This window comes from Tamandua tetradactyla, chromosome 8, assembly GCF_023851605.1.
Source record: "Tamandua tetradactyla isolate mTamTet1 chromosome 8, mTamTet1.pri, whole genome shotgun sequence".
Classification (NCBI taxonomy): domain Eukaryota; kingdom Metazoa; phylum Chordata; class Mammalia; order Pilosa; family Myrmecophagidae; genus Tamandua; species Tamandua tetradactyla.
In genome coordinates, this window is record NC_135334.1 from 92,923,229 (window position 1) to 92,949,350 (window position 26,122).

At 51.9% G+C, this 26,122-nt stretch overlaps 1 protein-coding gene across 2 annotated transcripts in view; it reads right to left on the reverse strand.

The window, feature by feature from the left end:
* Nucleotides 1–26,122, reverse strand: part of ABCC8 (ATP binding cassette subfamily C member 8) — an 82,057-nt gene that overhangs the window by 12,781 nt on the left and 43,154 nt on the right. Inside the window, exons 11-27 of one of the 2 annotated variants that reach the window (XM_077114137.1) lie at nucleotides 24,737–24,777; nucleotides 23,448–23,593; nucleotides 21,239–21,344; nucleotides 20,958–21,074; nucleotides 20,433–20,508; nucleotides 19,586–19,691; nucleotides 11,422–11,454; nucleotides 9,610–9,645; nucleotides 8,770–8,868; nucleotides 7,600–7,684; nucleotides 6,854–6,934; nucleotides 5,122–5,259; nucleotides 4,498–4,563; nucleotides 3,520–3,645; nucleotides 1,166–1,265; nucleotides 728–969; nucleotides 471–637 (exon numbers count right to left, since the gene is read on the reverse strand). In XM_077114137.1, coding sequence (XP_076970252.1) covers nucleotides 471–637; nucleotides 728–969; nucleotides 1,166–1,265; nucleotides 3,520–3,645; nucleotides 4,498–4,563; nucleotides 5,122–5,259; nucleotides 6,854–6,934; nucleotides 7,600–7,684; nucleotides 8,770–8,868; nucleotides 9,610–9,645; nucleotides 11,422–11,454; nucleotides 19,586–19,691; nucleotides 20,433–20,508; nucleotides 20,958–21,074; nucleotides 21,239–21,344; nucleotides 23,448–23,593; nucleotides 24,737–24,777 — 1,765 coding nt within the window. The remainder of the gene's footprint in view (nucleotides 1–470; nucleotides 638–727; nucleotides 970–1,165; nucleotides 1,266–3,519; nucleotides 3,646–4,497; nucleotides 4,564–5,121; nucleotides 5,260–6,853; nucleotides 6,935–7,599; nucleotides 7,685–8,769; nucleotides 8,869–9,609; nucleotides 9,646–11,421; nucleotides 11,455–19,585; nucleotides 19,692–20,432; nucleotides 20,509–20,957; nucleotides 21,075–21,238; nucleotides 21,345–23,447; nucleotides 23,594–24,736; nucleotides 24,778–26,122) is intronic. The other variant, XM_077114138.1, reaches the window with a different exon arrangement.

A 26,122-nucleotide genomic window follows, 5' to 3' on the forward strand; every position in this document is an offset into this window, starting at 1 on the left:
TCAGACTTTGAGGCCATGTCTGTAGGAGTCAGACCTGGGCATAGGCATTGGCAAGGGGCCAGGTAACCTGGTGGCCCGTTGTGTTTTTAGACCAAATTAGGCAACTGGGCTGGCCCTGGGCAGTGGCAAACTTAAATCTCCTTCACTCCAAATGGTCTTTGGAGTTGCCATTATAGGAGATTAGAACGGCTACCTCTGCCTTCCCAGTGTGAGAGCCTGCAGGCTGGCTGGGGGAGGAGGGCGGCAGGGGTGAGAAGGGAGCTGAACCCATGGGTGGAGACGATGGCACCTGCCTAGGGAAGGGAAACTAACATTTACTCAGAGCAGAGCCCACGGACGCTCCCTTTGCAGGACTGTGTGACAATTAGAAGAGATTGCCATGCATTGCTTAGGGGCCCTCGTCTCCATCTCACAGCCAGGACAACAGGGGCTCAGAGGAAAGCAGTGGTGACTTGCCCACAGAGTGGTACCTCATGGGGGCCAGGATGATCTGGTTCAGCAGGCTGCGGTGCAAACTCTTGGCCACCTTCAGCCCTGTCCACTCCACGGTGACGGAAGTGACAAGGCACAGCACGATGCCAAGGCTGCAGAGCACGGTGAACACCATGGCGTAGACAGTCTGGTCGAGGGAGCACTCCTGGGCCGGGCAGACAAGGAGCTGGGGTCCTGGGGGGTGTCCGTTGGCTCCCTGTGCCCACCCCCCCACCCTTGCCCCTGCCAGCCACACCTGGCTGAGAGAGCAGTTTCTGGCCGTGGGGCTCAGGGACAGGGCGCTGTCAGTCCACTTGGCCAGCCAGTAGTCAATAGCCACCAGGACCATGTGCTTGAGCAGCTGGGAGAAGACGAGCAGTGATAGGAGCAGGATGCCGGCCGAGGACAGATACTTGGCGCAGGCCCGCCACGGGATCTTGGCACGCTGGTGCAGCAACGAAGACAGGTTGTCCTCCTCTTCACTCTCGGCTGCCTCCTCTGCAGGCCACAAGAACCTACCCTGTGGCTTCCCACTGTGCATCCCTCCAAGGGACAGCCAGGGGGTATTTTATCCCCACTTACAGATGGGAAAACTGAGGTACACAGAGGGGAAGTGATTAATCAAAGGCACTTCAGTCTCCATGATGCTTGAGGCCTCAGGCCAGAATCCCACTCCCAGCCGCACTGCCTGTACCTTCCTCCTCCTCCTCCTCCTGAAGGAGGCCATCTCTTGAGGACCTGGTTCGGGGCAGCCCCTGGGATGCTTCTGTGGCCTTCCTTTCCATGATGGTCTCCTGAAAGGCAGATGGGGCCTAGCCAATGTCTTCAAGGTGTCCAGGGGGAGAGGAAGGATGGGTGGTAACCACCCCAGTTCCTAAGTTGACCCAGGGTTGGCAGCTCTGGGACAGGCTGGTCTCACTTTGGGCTGGGAACCATCAGGTCTTGGTCTAACCTGGCCTTCTGGTGTCTAGCCTTCTGCACGCTTGGCTACCTAAAACCATGGGAGGAGGGATGGACAGCTAAAATCCAGGGCTCCTGGGCTTGGCCACCTTCCCACTAGGATGAGCCTGTCCATAGTCCAGAGCATAGATGGCAGGGGTCAGGCTGGAGAGAAGGCAAACAGCCTGGGGTTGGGGAGCAGAGGCTAGAGATGGGCAGACTCTGCAGAATTGACAGTGCCAAGGTTCTACAGAAGACAGCAGCGTAGGAGTCAGGAGACTGGGTTCCAGATCTGAGTGAAAACACACGGTACTCTGCTACTTACTGTGTTATGGGTTCTAAATGGGTTATTTTATTTAATCCTCACGGCAAAGTAGAGAGGTTAGTTTTATTAGCTTCATTTTACAGACAAGGACACTGAAGTCCGAAGAGGTTAAATAATTGGTCCAAGGTCATCCAGACAGTTTGGTACTAAGCCTGTACGTGGACCTCTATATCACGCTCTGCCCAGCCTGGAACCAGACTCTGGAGAAAACAGAGCAGGAGAAGCAAATCCAGACCCTGACTTCAGGGTCCTCCTGATTATATCTGGAGGAGAATACCAACCAGGTGAGCTTCAAGAACAAGATCTAGTCATGCATACACAGGACTTTACAGTTTAGGAAGCCTTTCATGGTCAGGAGCCCACCTCATCCTCACACAACCCAGCAAGGGGACATTCACAGAGGAGACACCTGAGGCCTGGAGAGGTCCCTCAGGGGCTGGGGCTGAGACCCAGTCTGTCTGTTCCTCCATGTTGCCTTCTAAGGCTGCTTCCAGCTACTCTCCATCCTCCCTCTATTTCAATACCTGTTGCCAGGGTCTGGGTCCCACCCCTGGGGCACTCTTTCTCTCCTCCAGCACAGCAGCCCACCCCCAACGCCCAAGCCCTTACTCAGTTGACCTACAGCTGGCAGCCCCGGGGGGAGCTGAGGAGGCTGAAGCACCTGCATCTTAAAGCGCTCTTGCTCTCCACAGCCGGAAAAACCTTTAAAGAATGACTCAAATGGTGCAATTACGGCTTACAGAAAGAGACAGCTGGGGAGCTGGAGATTCTTGAAATCACAGCCTGCAGACAGGCTTTTCTGTGCCCATGGACAGACCAATTTTATATCTAGCAGAAAATTTGCTCCACCAGTCTCCAGTTGCCTAACTGAACCAGGAAAAAGCCTAGACTTTCTGGAGTGCTTATGGGATGTGCCCTGAAACCGGGAGGAGGAGTTTAAAGCCTCAAGATGTTTAAACCAGATGATATTTAACTCCTTGACTGACACGGCCAATGGGGCCCACCCAATGGACTATCCAAGTAGATACTATGGAAGATGGACACAAGCTTGCATTGCTCAGCATTTACTCCTTCCCTTCATCAGCTAACAGCACCCTAATATCCCTGTGGGGTACCACCCCTTACCCTTTCTTAGTCTCTGTGATTAAGAGAGGGGAACTGATGACTCTTCCTGGCTCCAGGCACAGGTACCTGACTTGGGTCTGGCCAGGTGTCACATTCCACATCCTTGGCTACACTGATTTGTTCAGGGATGAGCACCTGACCCTGAGAGTGGACCAGTGAGACTCAGCCCTGAGACTTCTGCTGAACGACTGTGAAAGAGGCACCCTCTCCCTGCCAGAGTACTTGGGCTGGGAGAACACAAGCCACCGTGAGAATGAAGCCAGCGTGAGAGAGGCAGAGCCAAGAGGTGGGGAGAAACAGGTTCCCAAGAGGTATCTGTTTCTCCAACCTAGATCCAGCCATACCTGAAGCAATGATATCCCTGCACTTTTTTTTGTTTTACGAAGCAATAAATCCTTATTGTCTTCTTTTTTTCTCTTTGCTTAGCCAGTTTGAATTGATTTTCTGAAACTTGTGGTTAAATGATGTGTATCACAGCATAAGAGGTTGAGTCTGTCCTGGGAGACCAGCACAGGTCCTGGCTGTCCTCTGCTAGGAGTGAGTTTTGGCCTAGCTCCCACATTCCTAGAGCAGTGAGGGCAGGAAGACCTTCATACGTTTAGGTCCCTACAGAACCTTCTTTTCCAGGTGCAGACTGCCTGGCCCCAGGGGACACCTACCTTCTCCAGCTCTTGGTCCTGCCGATTCATGAGGGTCTTCCAGTCCTCAAACAGCTGGCACTCAGACCTCTGGAAGTCCTTGAGCGTGCCCTCCCTCTGGATGGTGCCATCTTTCATAGCGATGATCTGCAAAGGCAGAAACAAACCTGGCCCCGAGGCAGCTGGGAGAGGGTGCGGTGGTCACAGCCCTGCCAGCCAGAGGAGCGTGGGATGGAGGGACCAAATCCCTCCCCCGGCTGCAGTGGGCCAGCCAGTCATGATAACCTGCCCTCACCCATTCCCTCCCAAGACTTGGAGCTCGGTACATCTTGCGGGTCATTCTCAGTGGTTGCCTGTGAGGATTTGCAGAGCAAACAAGTGCATCCTGCTCGTGCTAGCCACTCACCCTCAAGGACGCCACCGTGGCAGCTGCATTCATACACCTAAAGGGCTAAATTGCACACCAACCTTAGCAGCTTCTGATGACAGGTCTGATAGGGCTTGGCAAAATACCCGATGGTTTAAGTTTGTGTGGTCGCCTCTTTGAAATCAATAAAACTGGCTTTATTGAAATGTTCAGTGATTTCATTTAGACTTGTCTTTAATTCAGATGCCTGCGCCTTCTCTTATCACCCCCCTCCCCACCCCACTACATCTGCTGGGGTTTAGGGAGCCAGTCTCCGGAATCGTGTTTACTGATGCCTCAAGGATTGGGCGCCTCCGTGTCTGCCTTCTCTGGACTCACGATTGCCCTGACTGCCTCACCAGGTCAGCACAGAAACTCAGAAACAAACCTTCTGCACATGTTTTTGTGTTTGTTTTTGCATCAGCAGGCACCAGGAATCGAACCCGGGTATCCAGCATGGCAGGCGAGAACTCTGCCACTGAGCCACCGTGGCTTACTCGGCACGTGTTTTACTAGTCTTTTTTGAATCTGGACTTTTTTTTGCCTTTTTAATAGTGGGTAGAGGTCTCATCAAACACGGGAGGAAGAGTTACCTCAGGGATGCTAGCAGGGCTATTTGGCACAGACTTCAAGCTCAGAGGAGGCTCAAATTGTGATGGCTGTTCGGAGGCAAATTAACCCAGGGAGTTAGCAAGACCAAGATTTCATTTCCATTTGAAAAATTAAGTACTTTCCAATTAATCGAAAAGTACTATTGTCAACCTACTGGAGAGTATTGGGAGTTTAGTTACTGTGGAGTGCCACAAAATTGCAATCTATTGATAATACTGATGTTCCTTTTACTATTGCTATTGTTTGTTTCTGTATTTTCTATCTGATCCTTACTGAAATCCATCTTCTCTGGTAAGTCTAAGGGTAGGGGGCCTCCCCCATCCAAATGGGCACTCTGCAAGGGCAGACTGGGAAGGAATCAGAAGGTAGGAAATGAGTGTCTACTTTCTTCTGAGATGTGTTAGTGGCAGCTTGGGGTATATCCACTGGGACCCTAGGCCAGGGTGGGGAATGCAGGTGGGCCTAGGTGATACCGAGCCTCCGCCTGTGCAGGGTCTCCTGAACTGCCCAGCATTGGTCTCTTCTGTTTTGTGGCCCACTGTGATTGCTACTGAGACACCTGGTTGACCCCTCACAGATGCCTCTCCCCGCTTGTGGCCCCTCACCCAGTCTGCATGGGGCAGGTACTGCAGCTTGTGGGTCACTAGGACCACTGTCCTCTGGTCGTCTCGGAGCAGCTCAAGTATCCCTGCCTGCATGAGGTGGTCACTCAGATGGACATCCAGAGCTGAGAAGGGGTCATCCTGGGCAAAGGAAGAGGGTAGAAGCAGGTGTCGGGGGAGAGTAACAGTAGGTGTAAAAATCACCTGTCTGATCATAACTTATGGTCCAGGGACTGACACTAATTAGCTTTGTGGCTTTGAACAAGTCACCTAACCTCTCTGGGCTTTAGTTACTTCATTTTAAAATAGAGCTGCTATCAGGTGTTACTCTCAAACAGTTCTAATCACTTCAGTACCTGATTCTTGAACCTTTAATGGCTCCCCATGGTCTATAAAGTCCAAACTTCTTAGCATGCTATTCCAGACCCTTCACAACCTGCTCAGTCTTTCTTTCCAGCCTCACTTCTCACCTGTCCTGTCCAAGCTCCCTACACTACAGGACTCTGGGGAACGTGCCATTCCAGGCCTTTGCCCAAGCTGTTCCCACTGCCTGGAGTACTGTTCTAACTTGGTCTGCCCTGTGAACTCCTACTCATCCTTCAGTGCTCCACCCAAGCATTAGCCCTTTTGGTATCCTTTACTGAGCCCCAGGCCTACCCTTCTTTTCTCTCTATTCCAGTGATACCTGCGCAAAGACAGAATTGATAGTTATTTGTCCATTCTCGACTGTGAATGGAGACCCCAAGAACTGAGACCCTTTGTGCCCTGTGCCTGGCAAAGTAGAAGTTATATCCACTTTACTTCTCTCTAACAGGGCTATCTGAAGCTCATATAAGATCTTGGATGAGCTCACACTTTGTAAAGTACTGTGCATGTGTCAGATGGCAACAAAAACTATGAAACTTTAAATTATGAAGTATGTTTAGTGGGGAGTGTTTGTGTGTGCTGTGGGGGAGGGAATAAAGCAGGAACTAAGGACCTGAAGTTCCTTGTTCCAATTCCCTTTCAAGTGTCCTCCCTCCCTCCTTCTGTTTCATTGAAACTCTTGCAGCCATGACAGTTGTCTCCCTGGACAAGGCCCCTCGTAGTCTGTTCCACCAGTTTGGCCCTGAACTGGGCTGTGGCTCCTGAGTATAGATACACTCTGGCTCTCTAATCAGATCCTAAGCTTTGAGGCCAAACCTGGGTCTTAGAATTCTTCACATCTACCAAGGCACCTGACACAGAGCTTGTCATGAAGCCAGGTAGAGACAGCTAATAACTTTGATCTCATGTTTGATTCACAACATGCTTGGCATGTTGTGTTGAGAAGGATTCTGAAGCCAAGTTTAGTTTCCAGGAGAAAGAATGCTGTGATCAATTACCAATGTCTGCCCGGGCATGACATGGGAGGTAACAGCCCATATCACATATACTTGCCGTTCTTACAGTATGGGCTAAGTAAGTGTTGATAGATTGGGGCTTCCCTACAGGGAGGCAGCCTGTAGCTACTTCTTGCCTTCCCTAACACTTCAGAGCTCTGCGTGAGGTTCAGATGGGTCACTTATGCTATCCTTGACTCATTTACCCCCATAGTGAGATATGTAGATAATAACTATGGCAGGAGAGACTTGTTCCTTGAGAAGGGTTCTAAGGTTGTTGGGTAATGGTGTGTGCATGTGTGTGGGTGTGTGGGGTAGGCCAGGGAGGTAGCCAGAGAAAAGGTCCCAAGGGAGTTGCTGGCTGGTATACTCACCAAGAAGACGACATGGGTGAACTGGTAGAGGGCTCGGGCCACGCTGATTCGCTGGCGCTGACCACCAGACAGGTTGATGCCCTGTCACCAAAGGGGAGCAGCAGGTGAAGTCCTTACTGCCCTTCCGGGGAGAACGTCCCGGTCCCTACTTGGCTGCTCGCTCATTGGGAACGGAGGCCTGGCTCTGGCCACCTCTTTGCCCCCTCCCCTTTCATAGGGAAGGAATTTATATATGTCTACAGAACTCATTCAGAAGTGGGGAGCATCATCCCCAAGTCTGAAGATTCATTGTGGAGGCGCCTAGGACCCTCTGACCAAAGCAACCAAGGTAGAGGGAGTAGGGACTTAAATCCTATAGAGGGAAGACTGCTGGCCATGGGAGCATCCTATTTCTAAGTGAATGGGGGACAGATCCCTCCTGGATAGTGAAGGCGAACACAATCCTGCACCTGCCACAGGGAGGTACAGGCTCTTAATATATACTTGTTGCATGAATGAAGGCAATGAAAGTCACCCCGGCCTGGGACTGCACTAAGATGATCTTTCTCACCAAACAGGACTAGAAATCTGCCAAGGACAACCATTGGTAGCCCCGGGCTCCTGGAAATAATTTTCAACCTCACTGCAGGCAACTCTTCAGTCTTCACCCTTCTCCTATTTGCCTAGTTGCCTGCTCTCCCTCAGAAGGAATTCCGGGCACCATGGGCATAGGGAACAAGTTGGGGTCCTTGCAGGCTGCTGCTAACCCGTTCCCCAATCTGGGTCTGGTCTCCATGGGGCAGGATGTCGATGTCTGGCTGCAGGGAGCAGGCGTCGATGACTGTCTTGTACCTGGAGGGGGGTGGGGGCAGGAGACACAGCAGATCAGCCCAGAGAGTGGGGCCTGAGCACTCACCGAGGGTCATTAGTCTCTGGGCAGCTGTGCCAGGGTGAGCAATGATTTTATGGGCCTCCTGCTTGGGTGCAAGCAAACAGCACGTGAGCTAGAAAACAGCTGAGGTCAGCACCTCACCCAGTTTTGGGGCAAGTTAAATATTTGAAGGGTGAAATTGGATAGGAGCAAATATGCCAAGTAAGTAACAAGGGGGGCCACTTGGTCCCCATGCAGTGGGAAAAGCTACAGCCAGAGCCCATGCTCAGGGCACTGTCTGGGAAAATCACTGCTGGTTGGCTCCGGCCCTAATGATGATGGCCAAATATTTGCACAGCCGCTTCTGCTATGCTTCCTTGGGCAGCCCTTAGTTTGGGCAGGCGCCAGCCAGGGTTCAGGGAGGCCCCAGACTGCCCTGGTGATGAGCACACACTTAGGTGTCATGCAGGCTTGACTTGGAGTCCCATGTCCGTCACTTACTGTCTGGGTGGCCTGGGGCAAGTTCCCTAACCTTCTTCAGCCTCTATTTCCTCATCTGTAAAATGGGGATAATAATAGTACCTGCCTGTTGGAGCTGTGAGCATTAGAGCAGATAACGGGTATAAAGAGCTGGGCACTGCGCCTGGCATATGGTAAGGGCTAAATTGATGTTCGCATTATTATTGCCATTGAATAATAGAGCATGAGCCTGGGAGCTGGGGGTGGCGGCAGGACAGGCGGGGCAGGCAGGGCTGAGACAGCATCATGAAGAGCCAGGTCAGCTGCGGGGCCCCAGGTTAAGGCAGTAGGGCTCCTGCACCTCCCTCCCCTCCTGCCTAGTCACCCACAGGACTCGGCCTGCCCTGACGCCCAGGCACATCTGGTGGACCATATGGGACAGGCTGGAATCCAGACTGGCCGCCTGGAGAGGAGGACGCTGAGTGTGGGTGACGGATGGACGGGCAGGGCAACTTGCTGGACCAGGGGGGATGGAGCCAGCTGGCGAACGCTGCCGTGGACTCCTTCCTCCCTTCCCCCAGCCCACGTCCCTCCAGGAGGCTTTTACCGTTGTTTATTGAAGGGACTTTCAAAGGTGATGTTCTCCTCCACAGTGGCATTTAGCAGCCATGGTTTCTGAGAAGCATAGGCCACGGGGCCTCTCTTCCTGGAAAAAGCAAGGGGATGGGGAAGAGGCATTCTCAGGGGCTCCATGAGACCGTTGTCAAGCTGAAAGCTTAAACTAGGGCAAGGGGGGGTGTGGGCAACAGAGAGGTGGGGACATGCAATTGGCAGAATCTGCTTTCTGGCTTCTGTGGTCTCTTTCTCCCAGGGCCTAAGTGAGGTGTGGACAGCTGGGCACGTGGCTGAGAGGGCCTGTTCCCTGGCAGGGCGAGACCCAGCCTGCCTTGCCTGACACCTGGCTCATTCCACCCCCCAGCTCCACTCCACCCCTGCGGTCCCTTCTCCTTCCCTTCTACCCAGAGCCAGGAAGAAGCTCAAGGTGTGACCAAAGCAAGTAAACGCCCGACTCCTGACTTCCCCTTCCTTGAGCAGCCCTCAGATAGCTTGACTTGAAACCAGAAGACAACTCTCCAAGTGAAGAATTTTTTTAAAAAAGTGGAACCGAGGAAACCACATTTTGTGTAATATGGTTTTAGGAGACCAAAAAGGAAAACGGTAGAAGACGATCACTACCAGACAAAAGCCGTGCGGTGGGAAGGGAACAGCTGGGTGCACACAAGCAGCCGTAGCGCCCAGATCACCCCACAGAGCACAGGGCCCTCCTGGACCTCCTCCCACAGCATGGGCCAGATGGGGGACTGTCCCCCAGGCCAATGTGGCCCCCGAGGCCTCAAGCCCCCCTGAGGGAGCTGCCCTGGAGGGCAGTGTCCCTGGGACATGGTACCTGACATCCGAGTCGGCTGGCATCTCCTGCTCCGGGCTGCGGCAGGGGTGGAAACAAACACCTTCAGGTTTCACGTGAGTGGACTGAGTCCTACATCAATGTTTTGAGCTTCCTCAACCCCAGACATGAGTGCTGCCCTTATCATCCCTGTCACCAAGCCTGCGGCCAGGATGCATGGAGGGGTATGGCGGTGCATCCTGGAGCCCCCCATGGTCTGACTCGGTGCGGTGTCTGGAATGAGTTTGTGGTTGTGGGGAAGCCCCGGGGCCTGGTTAGGTAAGGGGGAGAACGTGGAAAAGGCACCACTGCCATAGGCTCTTGGGGGCAAAAGCTTCCCGGGTCAGCGGAGCGTGGGCCCCAACATGTGGGGCCCCCAGACCCAGGCTCTGCCTTTGGGGTCCAACAAACAGGCCAACGTCTCAGGCTGACAGGGGCCGCACAAGACAGCTGGGGCAGGGACTGCTCTCGGGCCAGGCCCGCCGACAGCAGGGCCTGCAGATTGTGGGTGGAACCGGGGTGGTGGCTCAAGAGCTGAGAAGGGCTCCTGGAGTGATCTGCGGGCCCCACGTGGCCCTGCCAGAAGACAAACGGTGGAAACTGGAGGTTGTGCCAGAGAAGACATGGTCAGCTGCGGAGCACACGTGTCCCAGACTGTCCGGAACTGCTCCAATTCCAAATACTCTGCCCCGTTGTTCTCATCCACATACTCCTGCTGGTCACGTACCATGAGGTCTGATTTTTGGCTTGGGAAAATACGGTCACTACGCCTAGAGAGGCTGGGCCTGTCATCACATCTTGGCACATGGGGACAAGGTGGGACAAAGGACAGAGAAAATACGGGCAGTGAAACCTCTTTGGTGTCGGAGGGCCAAGGCTAGAGCCTTAGAGCTATTTATAAAGTTGTGTCAAACTGCCCAGTCCTGGCTTCACGCTGCCTCTAGAGGGTCTTGGATGGGGTGGGGAGGTGAGGTGGGGGAGGCTGGAGGGTTTCAGAACCTCATTATTCTCTTTTGCTTGGATTTTTCACATGGAACATAAAGTAATGAGACCGATTTTTCTGTCTGGTCCAAGGTATGTCCACCTCATCACCTTACAGTAGTGTTTGTCCACTTGTTTTTCATTATAATCATTTCCCCCAGCTTCCCAAGGAATCTTTACAGGCAGTTTTTCCCTAATTGTCCTTCCCCCATAATATTTTTGTTTGTTTGTTTTTTGCATTTCACTGGCTATTACTCTATTCATAAGACTGTGCAACCATCATGGCCACCTAATTCCACAACAATTTTATTATCCCCAAAAGAAACTCCACACCCACTGGCAGTCACTTTCCCTCCCTCCCTCTCACCACTTCCTGGCAACCATTAATGTATTTTCGGACTCTATTTGCCGCGATTTTTTTTTAAAAGGACTATGGCAAGATACATGCAACATAAAAGTTGCCATTTTAACCATTTTAAAGTGTACAGTTCAGTGGTATTAATTGCACTCACAATATTATGCAACCATCACCATTATCCACCATGAAAAACTGAAACCAGACATTCTGGACCCTTATTTTGGGTACTGTGGCCCTTGGAAGGCCACAAACCATTGTAATGTCAGAGATATTTTTCTCCCACCAAGAACACATTTTTGCTCCCAACAAGAGCCAATTTTTGCCCCCTTATTCCTCAGACACATGCCTCTGAAAGTATGTTGGCTGCACACCCTTGACCCCACACTCGGCATTCTCCATCTACAAGAACCCTCCCCGCCCCCCGACATGCAGCCCCTTCCTTTGGCTGGAAGCCACTTCCCACCCAGCCCCTGTACCTGGCGTCCTCTCCTGTCTCGCTGTCAGGAAGGCTGCTGGGCACAAACGGAAAAGACCAGCACCGGTGACTTCTTGGGCCATTCTCTCCATCCACTGCAGAGAAGCAATCCCCCACCTTTCCCACCTTCCCACCCATCCAAGGGCCTCCAAGAAACTTCCTTGGGAAGGAAATTGCTCTTCTGGATTCCTGTCCCTCCCACGGCACCTGGATTGGCACCCTTCAAAGGCCCCGGGCTAACTCGGCATTCCTGGCATTGACTCCAAGCAGCAGTGATGCTGGCTGGGCATCAGGACTGTTAAGTCTGACCTTGCTTTATGGTGGGGAAGTGACTTTCCTGAGTTTACAGTCATTTTACAGTGTTTTTCAAACTGGATCAGGACCTAATAACTGGATTCGAAATAAGCAAATTACATTAAAAACAACAACAGCAAAAGAAAATAGTGTGCATGGCATGTGGCCTCAGTTTGTATTTTGGGGAGGTATTTTTAAAAAATCTTATTTATCTACCAATGCATGCATGTATTAGACTGATGTAAAATGCATTTCATACTGTGAATTACACTACAATTTTTTTTAAAACACTGAGTGAGATGACCCAGATTTTGTTGCCAACTTTGTCAGTGCTCTTTCGTCTGCCATAGGCCACTTCTGAACCTTCCAGAAGCAGACCCCTGCCCATGAAATGTGTACTCCTGACATGCACATTTAGGAGAAACCAATCTATTTTCATACAGATCCCACTTTAATAATACTAATACCAGCTAACATTTATTTCACTGTGTAAGCACTGGCACAAAATAACCATACGGAGAAGGTTTATTTTAATTATCTTCACTTTACAAATAGGGGACATGAGATTCAGAGAGGTTAAATAACTTGCCCAAAGTCAAACAGCCAGCAATTAGCAAAGAAAATTCATCTGCCTAATTCCAAAGTTTCATGCTCTAAACTACCATACTACATTACTTCACTGTGATTTTCTATTCCCCTAGCGCTGATAAATGCCCTTTTGTCAGAAAAACCAGGATGGACAAAAAATAGGGATTGAAGGAAGCATGATGAAATGCCCCTCTGCCTTCCTGCTGAGAGCAGAACAGAGTGGAAACACTGATGAGTGTGTAATCACCAGTCCCCCCTGCTCCTGCTCTCTGATCTTTATGGTCTCATCCTCTCAACCCAACCTAACCTTGCTCTCTTCAACCACAGGATTGCTGTAATTTACAGGCATACAAAAACCAAAGCTTACAAATTCCAATTTTGTGGCCACAGCCCAGATAAGCTTATCTCTGGAGGCTTCCTGCCTTGACTGTTTCTAAAATAGAAAAGACTGTTATTCATTTGGAGGAAAACACACCTATAGCTCCCCGAGGATCCTTGCACACAGCAAGCTCTCTTGGCCCTAACTCAGTTTGCCTTATTGTCTGGGCTGCTCAATTAGCCCTCATAATGGACTTCCTTACTCTGTATCTAATCAGCTCCCATTTAAGTCTTTTATCCTCAATGTGATATTAAGGCAGGAAGAGTATCTCGTTCAGCTGCCACAGATCATAATAGACAGAAGCTACTGGCTGACACAGTAATCATTTGGGGAGAAGGCAGGGGATCCATTACAGGCCATCACCATGCCAGGCACTATGTACCCTGTGTACACGTGTGTATATGGTATATACTGTGCTCACATTTAGTCCTCCCAACAACTCTATAAGGAGGTGTCAGTATCCCCATTTTACAGGGGGAAGTTGAGGCTCACAGTTTAATATGCCCAGTGTTACAGAGTTAGGGAGAGGAGAAGCTGGGGTGTAAACCCAGGTTTATTATCTTCTCCGTTTCCAGTGTAGCTCCCAGCCCTGCTTAGAATGAGCTTCTCCAGGACCTTGTGTATGTATGTCTTAATCTGAAAAGTAAAGAATGGTACACCTGGCAGGCACTCTCTCTCATGGATTGCTGGAATCTTGAATGAGTACTAGAGGCATAAGACTCCTTCTGTGACTGCTCTATGGGGACCAACCACTGAGCCAAAAAATGATTCCCCTCAATTCTCTAATCCCACGTCCTGCCCTCCAACCAGCTATGAGCTGGCCCTGGGTGTGTGCAAGTGTCACATCAAAGTGAATCAGGGCACAGAAACTGCCCTCACGGGGCTTACAGTCTGGTAGGGTGAATCAGACAGAGGCAGAGGTAAGAAAGTCACACAGGCTAAAAGAAAAGGTGGGGGAGGGGGTGGGGGTGGGGAATGCATACAGACACACATGCAAATGCATCGAGAAGCGCCTGGAAACTTCTGGGTGATGGGCTATTAGAGGGCTTTTCTTTTACACTTGTCTGTCTTTTCTAATTGAATGTGCCCTGTTTAACAATCAGAGAAAAAGATAATGTTTAGAAGTAGTTTGGACAAGGAAGAAACCTGACCAAGCGAGACAAGGTTTCACAGAGGAAGTAACAGCTGAGCTGAACCTTGAGAGGTGGGATGGGTTTAGGTAGTGGAGACAGAGAGAGGGAATTCTAGGTGGCAGGAGGAGGCTACCCAGCAATGCAGGCAGCATGGAGAAGCGGAAAGAGTGTGGGCTCTGATGTCTCAATCCCAGGTGCTTCTCTGCTCACGGGCTGTGAAGTCGCGGGCAAGCCCCTTATCTGTAAAACGGGGGTCATGGTACAGCCCTCACAATACGTTGGGAAAATCTGTTATAAATCCAGCCAACCACTGGTTGGAAGGAAGGACATGGGGTTGGAGAATTGAGGGGAATCACCTTTCAGCTCAGTGCTTGGTCCCAAAAGTGCAGCCAGAGGAGGCATCAAATGCCTCCAACACTCATTAAGACCCCAGCAATAAATCAAAAGGGCAGAAGGGGAACTTGAGGTTGGAAAGATGAGTTAGGACTCACGGGTGTCCACATGCCAATCCTCCTGCCCTAGACAAAGCCTGTTGCTGTCGCGAAGCTTCGTCTTTCACCCACAGGGCCCTTTCCATTTGCTTTTACTTGATCCCAATGCAAATCTCCCAGAAAGGAGAGGCAGGGTTTGTTCTCATTGTCAAGAGGAGGAAAAGGAGCTCCAGAGAGGTGAAGTAACCTGCCCTACGTCACAGAGTGAGCAAGTGACAATCGGAACTAAACCCAGACACCACGTGATCCCCAAGCCTTACTCTTCACCCCACATGGCACCCCTCCTCCTGTTTGCCCACTGTCCCGCCACCCCTGCCTCCTCCAGTGGAAACCTGGGACACCCCTCAGCTTCTGACCTCTACTCTCCCAGGACTTTCAAACCATGTGGGTGGATGGGACCACAGGGCTTTCCTGAGATGGGCTATTTCTCACCTCCTGGGGAATCAGGGGTCCCAGGAGGCAGCTGTCACCCCAACCATCACAGCTGCAATGTCCTAAGGCAGGCCTGGGGCAAGCAGGTCCCCGCCCTTCTGACAGTAATAGTAAATAGTTCCCAGGGGGAGCTCCTCAGGGCCTGTGGCCCCGCCTGCTGCCGTGGTAGGGTGGCGGGACAGTGGGCCTTCCTCAAGCCGGAGGCGGGTAGGCCCTTCTTCCTGCTGGCTCCCTGGGGTGTTTAATGCCATTCTACGGCAGCCATTAAAGGCCCTGCTCTTTACTCCCAGGAAAAGAATTTCAGCTGAGCTTCTCTGCTAAGATCGACTTTTCAAAGTCAAAATGTTTTCTTCTTCAGGGTTAAGGGGAAGAGTTTGAAAATTCCCACGCTGACAGTTCCACTGACGCAGAAAGCCAGGCAGGGGCTGGACCCTGAAGGAGATGAGGCTGCCCGCCTCTCCCTGAGGTCTGGGCGGGGTTGCTGACCCGTGGCCGTGCTCAGGGCTCCTGCACACGCTCCCCAGGCCCGGCGGCAGCCCCTCCACATAGTGGACCTCCGTGCCTGCTCTCGGGGTCTGACTGCGCACCTCTCTCCACCCAGGCCTGGTGAGCTACCCGAGGGCAGGGCCAGGTCTTCTCCTCTGTAGCCTGCGCGCCTGGGGTACCTGTGGAATAGCCCCCCAGTGCTGTCCTCAAGATGCTCAGTACCATGGGGAGAGAGACCCATGAACAGATAAGGACGTTGCAGGGTGCGGCAGGCACTGAAGGAGGCGCTCATTCCAAATGCTGCTGGGGAAGTCGGATGGGGATTTCAGAGTTGGGGAAATAGCATGTACAAAGGCATGTGGGCAGGAGGGAGCTGTCAAGATGTATTTATGATGGCAGTATTCTGGAGGTCATAAGTCGTCCCTGGTTCATTTATTTAGCAAATGAATTTATTTCACAAGGGTGCTGTGGACAGACAGACAAATAAAACATGGTCCCTGCCCCCGAGGAGCTCACTAGTCTCTCCAGGGAGGCAGGCTGAAGTACAATTAATGGGCAGTAGGGGACTCGTGTTCATGGCAAAGAAGTACATTGCTGAATAATAATATTTATAGGGCATTTACTACATGCTAGGCTAATCCTCATATCCACCCCTTGGGTTTCAAAGGGAAACTGGCACAGAGAGGTTGGGGAACTTCCCAAAGCATGGAGTTAGTAGGTTATAGAGCCCAGATTTGAACCCAGGTAGCTTGGCCCCAGAGCCTTTCCTTGGGTCCACTCAGCCATAATGCTGAAGGAATGAGTGAAGGGTTGTACAAGCAGACTAAAGCACCCATCCCTGCAGAGCATTCTCCATTCTATTCTCCTAAAACCCCACCCACCTGCCTAGTGTCTCCTGGAATTTTCTGGTTGCCCGGTTACCAGCCTTGGCCCTGGTCTGCAGACCAGCAGACTCAGGGGAGGGGCTGCCTGGTCAAATACTATCTTGTCCTTGGCTCACTTTGCAGGTGCATCGACCCCCTGTGGACATGGGGCCCGATATCAAGGTGCCAGGCTCCTCCCAGTAATAGAGGAGGTGGGGTGCCCAGACACACAGGCCCAGCACATGACTTGTCACCAGAATAGGTGGGCAGGACAGAGCTGGGTATGTGCCCAGGATTTTGAGAGACAAACAGCAGGTGAACCCAACTGAGTCGCGTCTGCTCTGGTGCCTCCCGCTTCCAGCCATTGTGTCGAGTTCCTAACTGGTCTCCCTTTCTGCAGCCTCCATTCTCTGGAATCCTTTGTTACTCATGTGATTTTTCTATAGCCTTCAGGTTAATATTCAATGTCCAGGCCTGGTATGTAGGGACACCTGTGATCCAAGCCAAGCCCACTGCTTTAGTCCCATCCCCCAGCACTGCTCCCCATGTACCAGGTACACAGATCCATATTATTTCCCATCAGTCTGTGAAAGACTGCCCATGCCCTCGCCCCCACCTGGAACTCCTCTTCCCCAACACCTGCCTTTTCCATCTGGGGAAGCCATATTCATCCTTCCTGGCTTAAACCACACAACAACAGTGAAACCTTCTCTCCTTGACTGTAGAGTTAATTGTCCTCTGTGCTCATCACAGCACTGATCTTTTTTCCTCTCCCTTAAAAACAGGCTCCAAGTCTTCATCATCTTTGTATTCTGGTTGCTGTACATAGGGTCTGGCACATAATATGAGCTCGATAAATGTTGGGTGCATGAATAAATCAATGTAGACAAACTGGAGCCTGAGTCACAAATGAAATCTCACAACTTCCTAGGGTTGGCTGTAAGCTAACTGAATGGACCTCACCATGCTTGGGAGGGAAGTTAAATAGTGAAGGAGAAGAAAGTGGGTCCTGGAGAAAGGATATTTTCTCACAAGCAGCCCCCTCCCCCAGCCTCCAACAGGGCCAGGAGCTGTTGAGAAGAGTGAGTGTTGCCAAGGCTAGAACTTTGTGGGCTTGGGTGGGTCTCTGCCTGGGAGGCTAGTTGTGGGTATCATGGCCTTCGGGACTGGCCTTTGGGATGTCAGCCAGTTATGTCTTCATGTGGCTCTCTTTCTGGAGCATCTAGATGCAAATCCCACTTCTGCCATTTAAGAGCTGGGTGACTTGGGCCACTTGCTTCACCTCCATTATCTCGTCTATTTGGTAGGGATAATAGTAATACCTCCCTCATGGAGTGTGTTAGAGATAGCCTGAGACAATGAAGGAAGTCCCTTGCATCCTGCTTGGCCCATAAGAGGTGTTCAGTGTTAGCTGCCCTGGAGAGGACCCTGGAATCCCCAGGCCTAGTGTGGAGGCTCTGCAGAGAGAGGAGGCAGCAGCCAGACCTTGAGGGTTGGAAAAGAGCTGGAGACCTAGGCTGAGCCCCTCCATGCCTGCTGCCTCTGCAGAGGACAAGGACAGGTGCTGATGCTGGCATGAAGGCATCTACGGGTGAGAGGAGAGCATGGGGGGAGATGAAGGAAGGTGGAGCAAAGGGACCAAGCTCAGAGGCATTTGACTTTTGTGCTGAGAGGGACATAGATGGGGGAAGCCAGGGGTTGCTCGAGTTTCTGGGCCCTACAATCATGTAGGAAAGGTCTGCCCTGGGGGGAACGGCCAGGGCCAGCCTTTCTAATACATGGAGCTGGAGAATAATTCCTGGGACTGGGACCCAGGGGACTCCAGGCTGAGGCAGTTGCCAGGCTTGAGAGAAAAATGGGCATTTGAGCTCTGCTCCACATGCTAACCAATAAGCCACGGTACCTCTCTAATCCTGAGTTCCTGCTTCTGTGACACCTCCTAGGTTTACTGAGAGGCCTCAGTGAGATCATGTTTTTATAAAGCACTTAGCAAAAGGCTTGGCCCACAGCAGATGCCCAGTAAGTTGCTGGCTGCATTCTTCAGTTTACAGTTAACTAGGGACTCTGTCTGTTGTCACAGACATGCACTATCAGTCAACGAAGGGCTCTGACCTCCAAAGCTTTGACTGACAAAGTGACCTCAAATGCTCTGGATCTTCCCAGTCGGGTTGTGCTGGGAAATCCCCAGGTTGAGTCGAGGCTCAAGAGACAAGTCACGGGAAACCTAAGGGCTCTTCTGCCCAGCCCACAGCCTCACTGATTGGAACATGCCACTTGTTGGATACACCACCCAGGGGCATTCGGGAAAAGCAGGAGCTAGGCTGCATGCAGGGCTCAGACCCTGGGTCCAAGGTCTTTCTCTCTGCTCAGTTCTGTACCCGGCTTGTGAAAAACCCGGCATCTTAAATGAGAAACTCCCCCTGGAAATGACTACTGGAGAAAGCCTGCCCCTTTTGCTGAACTGGCTGAATTGGTTGCAATATCTCCTTATTTCTGAACAAGAACTATAAACCCTGGTTGAAGTCCTCCTTCTCTTGGCTGCCTGGGAGCTCAGAGCCCACGCTTTGTGCTGACTGCAGTAGCTGTCTTCTGCCCAGGTTTCCATACCACCTTTCATATCCTCTTTACCTCTTGGCTCTTCTTATTTTCTTACTTTTAAGAGGTTCTATTTTTTATTCTATTTTTTTGTATACGGTATGGCAGGGGTCACATTTCATTCTTTTTCCACCTGAGTATCTGTTATTGCAGCACTATTTGTTGAATTTTGTTTATTTGTTTGTTTGGGGAAGTGCCTGGCCCAGGAATTGAACCCGGGTCTCCCACATGGCAGGTGAGAATTCTACCACTGATACCTTTGCATCCCCAAAAGGTTCTATTTTATATGTATCTTTCAACAACTAGCTACAAGTGCTCTTTGGAAGTAGTTGGGAAAGATAATAGGTTCCTGATGGACTCAGCCTGGGGGTTTCTGGTTCTTTCATTAAGATAGTGATATTTTCCCCAGAAATCCACCTTTGTCTTGGGTTTCTCTGTCTCCTCAAATACGCACTGCATGGTTTGTATCATCTTTGCTGATGACCCCAATTGGAAGCCAACATTTCTGCTATAACTCCTCACACCAGGAGGCAGAGCAGCTGTGTGGCTAAGAGCACAGGATTTAGAGTCAAACTGAACTGAGCTTGAATTCCAGCTCTGCCACTTACTTCATACCACTTGTGTGAATAAGGGCCAAGAGTGGAACCCTCATTTACAAAATGAGAACTGACAACAGTGCTTACCTCGCTGGTGGTCATAAAGATGAAATGAAATAATGCATGCAAAGGACTTAGCATAGTACCCGGCCCATGGGAGGGGCTAAATAAATAATAATGATGATAATGATAACTCAATAAATGCAGACTGCATCCTCAACTGAGAGGGAGGGGCCCTTCCTGACTATAAGGAGGGCTGCCCCCGGAGTCTCTCCCCACGAACTGCACCCTGAGGATGCATTGATTACCTGTTCCAGAAGACAGCCCCTGAAATCTTCTGCATCTCCCCCAGCGTGGCGAGGAGGAGCGAGGACTTGCCACAGCCCACCTGCCCCACGATCATGGTGAGCTGGCCTGCAGGGGGGCGGCAGGCGGGAGTGGGGCCAGGAAGCGGGCCGAACCACCACCACTCAGAAAGACAGACAGAGACACCCACCCTCAGCCCCCACTTTCTTCACAGAATCCTTAGGGAGTCCTCTCCTCCTTTGGGGTCCCCCCCCCTCTGAAAATCTACATCCCTCTTCTGACTCCCCAGGTTCTTTCCCTACCACTGACATCCCACCCCACTTCTTAAGCTCTCGCTTCTCCCTCCCGCTGCTCTCCGGTGTGAGCTCAGCTCCTCAGGCTTCCAACCATCCCCATCCTCGGTCCTGCCTTCCCGCTCTGCTGATGGCGCTGCCTCTGCCAGAACAGCCCTCTGCCTCGTGACCCGAGGAGCTGCGCTCATTCCTGGAGACCCCACCTCTTCCACAAGGGCTTCCCTGCCTAGTCTGGTCTGCTCCCCTCTAGAATCACCCATACTGCCTGCAAGTTTGATATCAAGGCCCCGCTGTCGTGCCGTACCATTGCTGCTGCACCTGAGCTCCTTGGAGATGTACCCCACCCCCCCTCTAGCTTTCATGGCCCAGAGCGCCAGTATTCAGGGGCTGAGCATACAGTGGGTACTCAATAACTGCTGACTTTTCCTCCTCTCTCCATGTTGTTCAGAGGGACATGGGAAGAGGACTTCAGACATGGCTATAGAAGGACCCCCTGAATCCCTCAGCACACAAGGGCGACACCCCCAACCACGATGGGCGGCTGGGCTGGCGGTACCTCGGGGGATGCGGATGGTGATGTTGGACAGTGTAGGGATCCCCTCGGGGGTCCACGTGAAGAAGCCTCCGATGACCTTCGTGGGCACACACCCCACCGCCCGGAAGAGAGCAGACAGGGAGGTGGGTTCTCAGTGTGAAGCCTCTGCCTCCCCTCCCCCATGAAGGCCAAAAAGCAAAAAAACCCCGAATCAAAACCAAGACAAAAAACCCCACTGATTCTAGTCCCCAAATCACTTCCAGGGCTGGAGAGTTGGGGACTGGCCTTCTCATGCTGATCCCTGCTCAGGATGCGCCCCGGAGAGGAAGGGCACTCTTCTTCCGCTGAGGATTCCCCCTCCCCCTAGCCCTCAGTGGAGATGGCAGCACTGCCCCTGGTCTGGGGACTCCTACCAACCTTACAGGCAGGGGCCACAGCAGTGCTGGGCGGAACTCTTGGGCAGAGATGCAGCATGAGCGTCTGGCCTCCAGGGTCACTGGAGATGGCCCTGGGTGACAGATATGAGGGTGCAGGGTTGGGACTCACCTGGACACAGCAGTTGTCGGCGTCTCCATCTGCACTGGGGACCAGCCTCTGCAGTGGGTCTCTGAGGCCCCGGCAATCCTCGCGGGCTGGGTGCTTGCGGTTCACAACCCTGAGGGGCTGGGGACGGTCAGGAGGAGGTGAGGGCCCCCGGGACTGGAAGCTGGGCAGGGAGGAGAGCTGCTCTTCCTGGGAGGGTAAGCTGAGGCAGGACGCAGCAGGGCACGGGCTTCGGGCATTAGAGGGAAGTTCGGGATGTGGTAAGGGGAGGCCCGGGCACTCACCACCGCCTGGTACTTGCTGGCTTGGCCCCGGGGCACGGGCTCACGGGGAGCGCACTGCTCCTCGCGGATCTCTGCACTGGACAGGAACTCACTCAGCTTTTGCACGCTACAGAGGAGGCACAGAGACGCCCCCACCCCTGCCAGGGGCAGAGGGGAGGGGAGAGGGAAGAGGCGGTGACCTGCGAGAGCAGCTCTGAGAAGGTTCAGAATCCCCAAGGTGTAGCCTCCATAAGACCAAACTGGAGGGAAGAACAGATCAGTGGGTGCCCCGTGTGCAGGGGCTTAGAGGGGTCACAAGGGTTGACTACTTGTCTGGAGTAGGCTGGTATCTGGATTAGAGGTGGGATCGGTTTGTGTAATGATAAAGTTAGTCTGGGTCACTACACTTATGGATGGTTCATTTGGGGCTTTAATTAGTTACTGATAGAGTTATGGTTGGTCAACGCTAAGGTTCGTTAGGATTAGGATTGGTTACTGATAACAATAGCTCGTAATTTGTTGAGCACATACTAGATGCCAGACATCGTGTGAACTGCTTTACAAACATTACATTATTTAATCCCCAAAGCATCCTAGCATGTGTGTGTGTAATTATTTCCGACTCATTAAGAAGGCTATTTTCTCCCTGGAGAATTTCCCTTCTCTCCCATCCTTGGAGGCGTGGAAGCCATCTGCGGAAACTTGGGAGATGATCGTTAAATGTCCCATTTGCTAAATGTCCACAAGGCCTGGGTCCAGACAGGCATTCCAGTTCTCTAGGCAAGAACAGCCTGGGGCTCGAAATGATCCTGGGCTTGGGACCCTTCTCTGTGGCCATCCCCCGCCTGGCATTTCAGCTTGGTTCCTGCAGTTTGCCTCTGCTGCCCCCTCTCCCTCGGTCCAGCATTCCCTCAACAGTCTGTGACTGGGAAGGATGGGGTTGAGCCTCATCTCCGGGGTAAACCTTCCAGGTTGTGTCCAGCTCCCACCTCCAGCCCAGAGTCTTCCTCATTAAAGGAAAAATAGCTCTTCCTCATTAAAAAGGCCTCAGCTACACCAGGTCGGTGTTCCTGGTTCCTGGAAATGATGGGATTAGGAGTGTTTACATATAGAAATCAGCTGAAAAGGTTACTGGCAGGTGCAATCCTTGAACTGGTGATTTCTACACAAAATCACAGGAGGGGAGGGGGGTACCATTAAACGTCACTATGCTATGGCCACTAAAACCCAGTCAGCATAGCCAGCCCTTGAAACAGGGGCTACTCCCTCTCCAGGCCAGCTGCTCATAGGTCAGATACTCCTTTGCCCGCAATGCTGCTATTTTATGCTCTTATCCAAAGCTTCCTCTTACAAGCTGCCCCCTCCATCAGCTACTTCATTCCAGTAGCTACTCCTTCCTGCTAACTGCCTGAGACTGGTCAGGGTCCAGGAGACAGGGATGCCATCTTCCTCAAGGCTGAAGAGTCTTGGGCACAGAGGACATTTCTATTGCCTGGTCCCATTGGTGATGGATGATGGAATAGCTGGCTTTCCTCAGAGATGTGACAGGCCATTGCTTTCAAGGAGCTATTTCAGAGGCCCAAAGGAGAACTTCAACTCCAGGTTTTCATTTCCAAGAGGACAATGTCTCTGGAACATGGTAGTCACCATTGGGCTCTAGCACCTGGCAGTGGGGACCTCCTAGAGATAAGGATTAAGTGGGACATGACCTGTAGGCACTGGAGGAAGCTGCCTGAGATTGGGCCTGTGAAGACTCTGGGGCCCGCAGAAAGAATGGGGATATTCAGCCTGGACAAGACAAGATTCAATGGGTAGCTTCTGATGTTGAAGGGGCTGTCGTCATGAGGGGGTGGGGTGATGGCATTTATTCGGGGTGGCTCTGGAGGGTGGAACTAGGGCCGATGGGAAATGATTATACAGAAGCTAATTTTGACTTGACATTGATTTTGTTTTGTTTGTTTTTGACCCGACAGTCTTGGAGGTGACAGCGAGTCCCCTACCCTTGGAGGTATGTGAGGAAGTTGTCCCTCCTCAGAGGTGATGTGGAGAGGAGTCATGTATAGTCTCTGTCTCTCTGAGCAGCCGTAACAGGCTTCTGTGAGGCCCAAATCAATGCTAAAGCATGTCCTGGGACCCAACAGCTGTTTTCCAGCAGCCCCTAGAGCAAGCCCTGAGGTCAACACACGAGCTGCCTGTCCAGGCAGGGCCACCGCCCCAACCCTCCCCTCACCTGACTAGAGCTTTGACCGTGGACCGGACCACACTGGAGAGCAGGAAGAGCGGCGTGACCAGGATGTGGAAGAGGGAGAGAGAGGCAAAGGCCACCGAGGGCGAGAAGTCGGCCTCTTTGAAGAAACTGACGTGGCCCACGAAGGTCTGTGGACAGAGATGCAACTGAGGTGGGGGCTGAGTCAGGGCCTGGGCCAGGAAGGGAGAGGGCTGGGGAGGACCTCGGGAGACCTTTTGGTTAAAGACACCTTCATTGTCTGCAGTCTTTCCATGAAAACGTGCCCAGCACATTCAGGATTTGAAGCTGGAGGGAGGGGCTGCTTCCTCCCTGTCCCGCCCCCTCTTTTCCAGAAATGACCAGGGAGGAGCCCTCAGGTTGGAGCAGCTGCTCCCTCCTCAGCCAGCAGCCTTAGCACTGATTCCCCCAGTCCTCGATCAGGAAAATGTAAACACAACGACGGCAAAACCAGCCCCTCTCCAGGCCTGTCCCCAGCTACCTGGCTGGCCTCAGGTACCCAGAGTTCCCCGCAAAGAGGCAGGCCAGGAGCCTGCTCAATAAGTCATGTTGAAAGTGAATTTCCAAGCAGGTCCGACAGGCTGTGAACTCACCATGGACCAGGGCTGTTGGCCCTGGAGGACTTAAATGTGTCCTTTTAAAGAACTGCAGGAGCCCCCGGAGACAGGAAACAAGATGGAGCCCAGGTCAAGGGGCTGCAGTCTACTGGGGGCGCGTGGCCTGCTCCCACCGCTGAGTTCACACACAGCTTTTGTCAAAGTCGCTTTAGAAAACCACCACCATGACATTCAGTGATGCGGAGAGTGGTTGGTGGCATAAACTTAAACAAAGCAGGTTACAAAACCGCACGTGCAGCACAATTCTATTTTTGTAAAAATGACATATATGTCTTTAAAAAGACTAGAAAGAAACACATTAAAGATGATACCAGTGGGATTATGGTGATTTTAATTCTCTTGGTGCTTTTCTTTCTGAATTTCCCACAGTTCTACAATAAATGTGCTTTATTTTATAACTGAAAATATTGATAACTTTTTTTTAAAAGAACAATTTCTCTAAATGCTGAGGCTTTCCAGGCCAGGGGGCAGAGTCCACTGTCTGTCTGGAGTGCAGGAAGGACCCGCTCGTGTGCACAGATTTATCTGTCTCTCTATTTTCAGCCCTGCTGCTGAGCACACCTTCCGAGGTCCGTGCAGAAAGGCCAAACCCTGGGTAGCCTCTCACCACATCCCACCCCCTGCTGTGCCCCAGAAGACAGAGAAGGACCCACTTACAATGAGGACGGCAGCTATGGGGATGGCCGTGTTCATGAAAACTGCGGAAGAAACACAAAGGAGAGTTTAGAGGGAGGGATGAGCTAAAAATAATGACTCCAGGATGGTGGGAGGCAGTGCAGCCCACTGGGGTTCCCTCCGCAGCCTGTGGGGTGGGAGCTGGGCTCAGGGAGGGATAGAACTCTAGCCTTCTGGTGCCCCCCCAGCTCCTTTGCCTCAGGACTCTTGGCCATGGACCTTGGCCCCTTTCTCTGAGACATGAGCCTTTATATAAAGACTTCAATGCTCTTTTTTGGCTTCATGTGGAAGGCCTGTGGGAAAGTGGCGGGAGAAGGGATTGAAGAGCTGGACTCCTGTGGTCAACTGTGAAATTAGCTGCCTGTGTTTCTGAGGACACCAAGCTGTTACCCCTTCTTCTGCCTTTGGCCCTTGCAGTTCCCAGCCAGACTCTCTGTGTGGCTCAGAGCCTTCCTGTTCTCCCAGGGCTCCTGGGAACGATTTAAAATTCATTCACACTGATGTCTTAGTGACTAAGGACACTTAAGCAGGGTCTCCCTCATATCTAAGGTTCAGCGTCCATGCCCAGGTCAGGCAGCTGGTCTTAGCTGGGATACATCATCAGACAAAACCAATAAAGGGTGGGAGGGAAGGGTGTCTTTAGCCACTTCCATTTTGCATTTTGTTGCAATACAAGGCTCCTCCTTTTTCTGTTAAAACTGTGGCCCTCAGATCCATCATAGGAACTCCAGAAAGCAAAGAGACCCAGACTTAAAGTCAGAGCAGGGTAGAGCCTCAGTTACTTTCTCATGTCTGTTACCTTCCTCGTGCCTCAGTTTCCCCATCTGATTTTTGTAAACTTGTTCTCACTTGTTTATACACACTTGTTCTTTCCAAGGTGAGAGGAGAGAATGAAGACAATAGGCTCTGTGAGCCCTAAGTGCTGGCTGAGCATCGCACCTGGGCTACGAGCTTAGCCCTTCTGCACGGGCGCTCTTCTTCTCTGGCCCAGGCTGTGAGTTGCCCACAAGGGCACCAGGCCTGAACTCCAAGAGAGAGCATCCTCTCTTTCTGTAAGAAGTCACCCTCGCATCTCATCCTCCTTTCCAGAGCCTCTTCCAGGCTGGCTCAGAAAGGATCCTGGTTCTGTAATTAGCCAAATTAAAGCAGAAGGAAACAGCAGTCCAGGGCCCACTGAGAAGGACTCAGTCTGTGCACATATGACCCCAGAGTAATGCATGGTGAAGGCTTTGACATTCTAAAGCAGTCCAGATGGTCGACACGATCCCAAGAAGCTGACTCCCTACTTACCCCAGGAATTCTGCACCATCTAGTACCTACACAGTGCACGCTGAACCTCAGGGAATCCCCAACTGCATGGAGGAGACA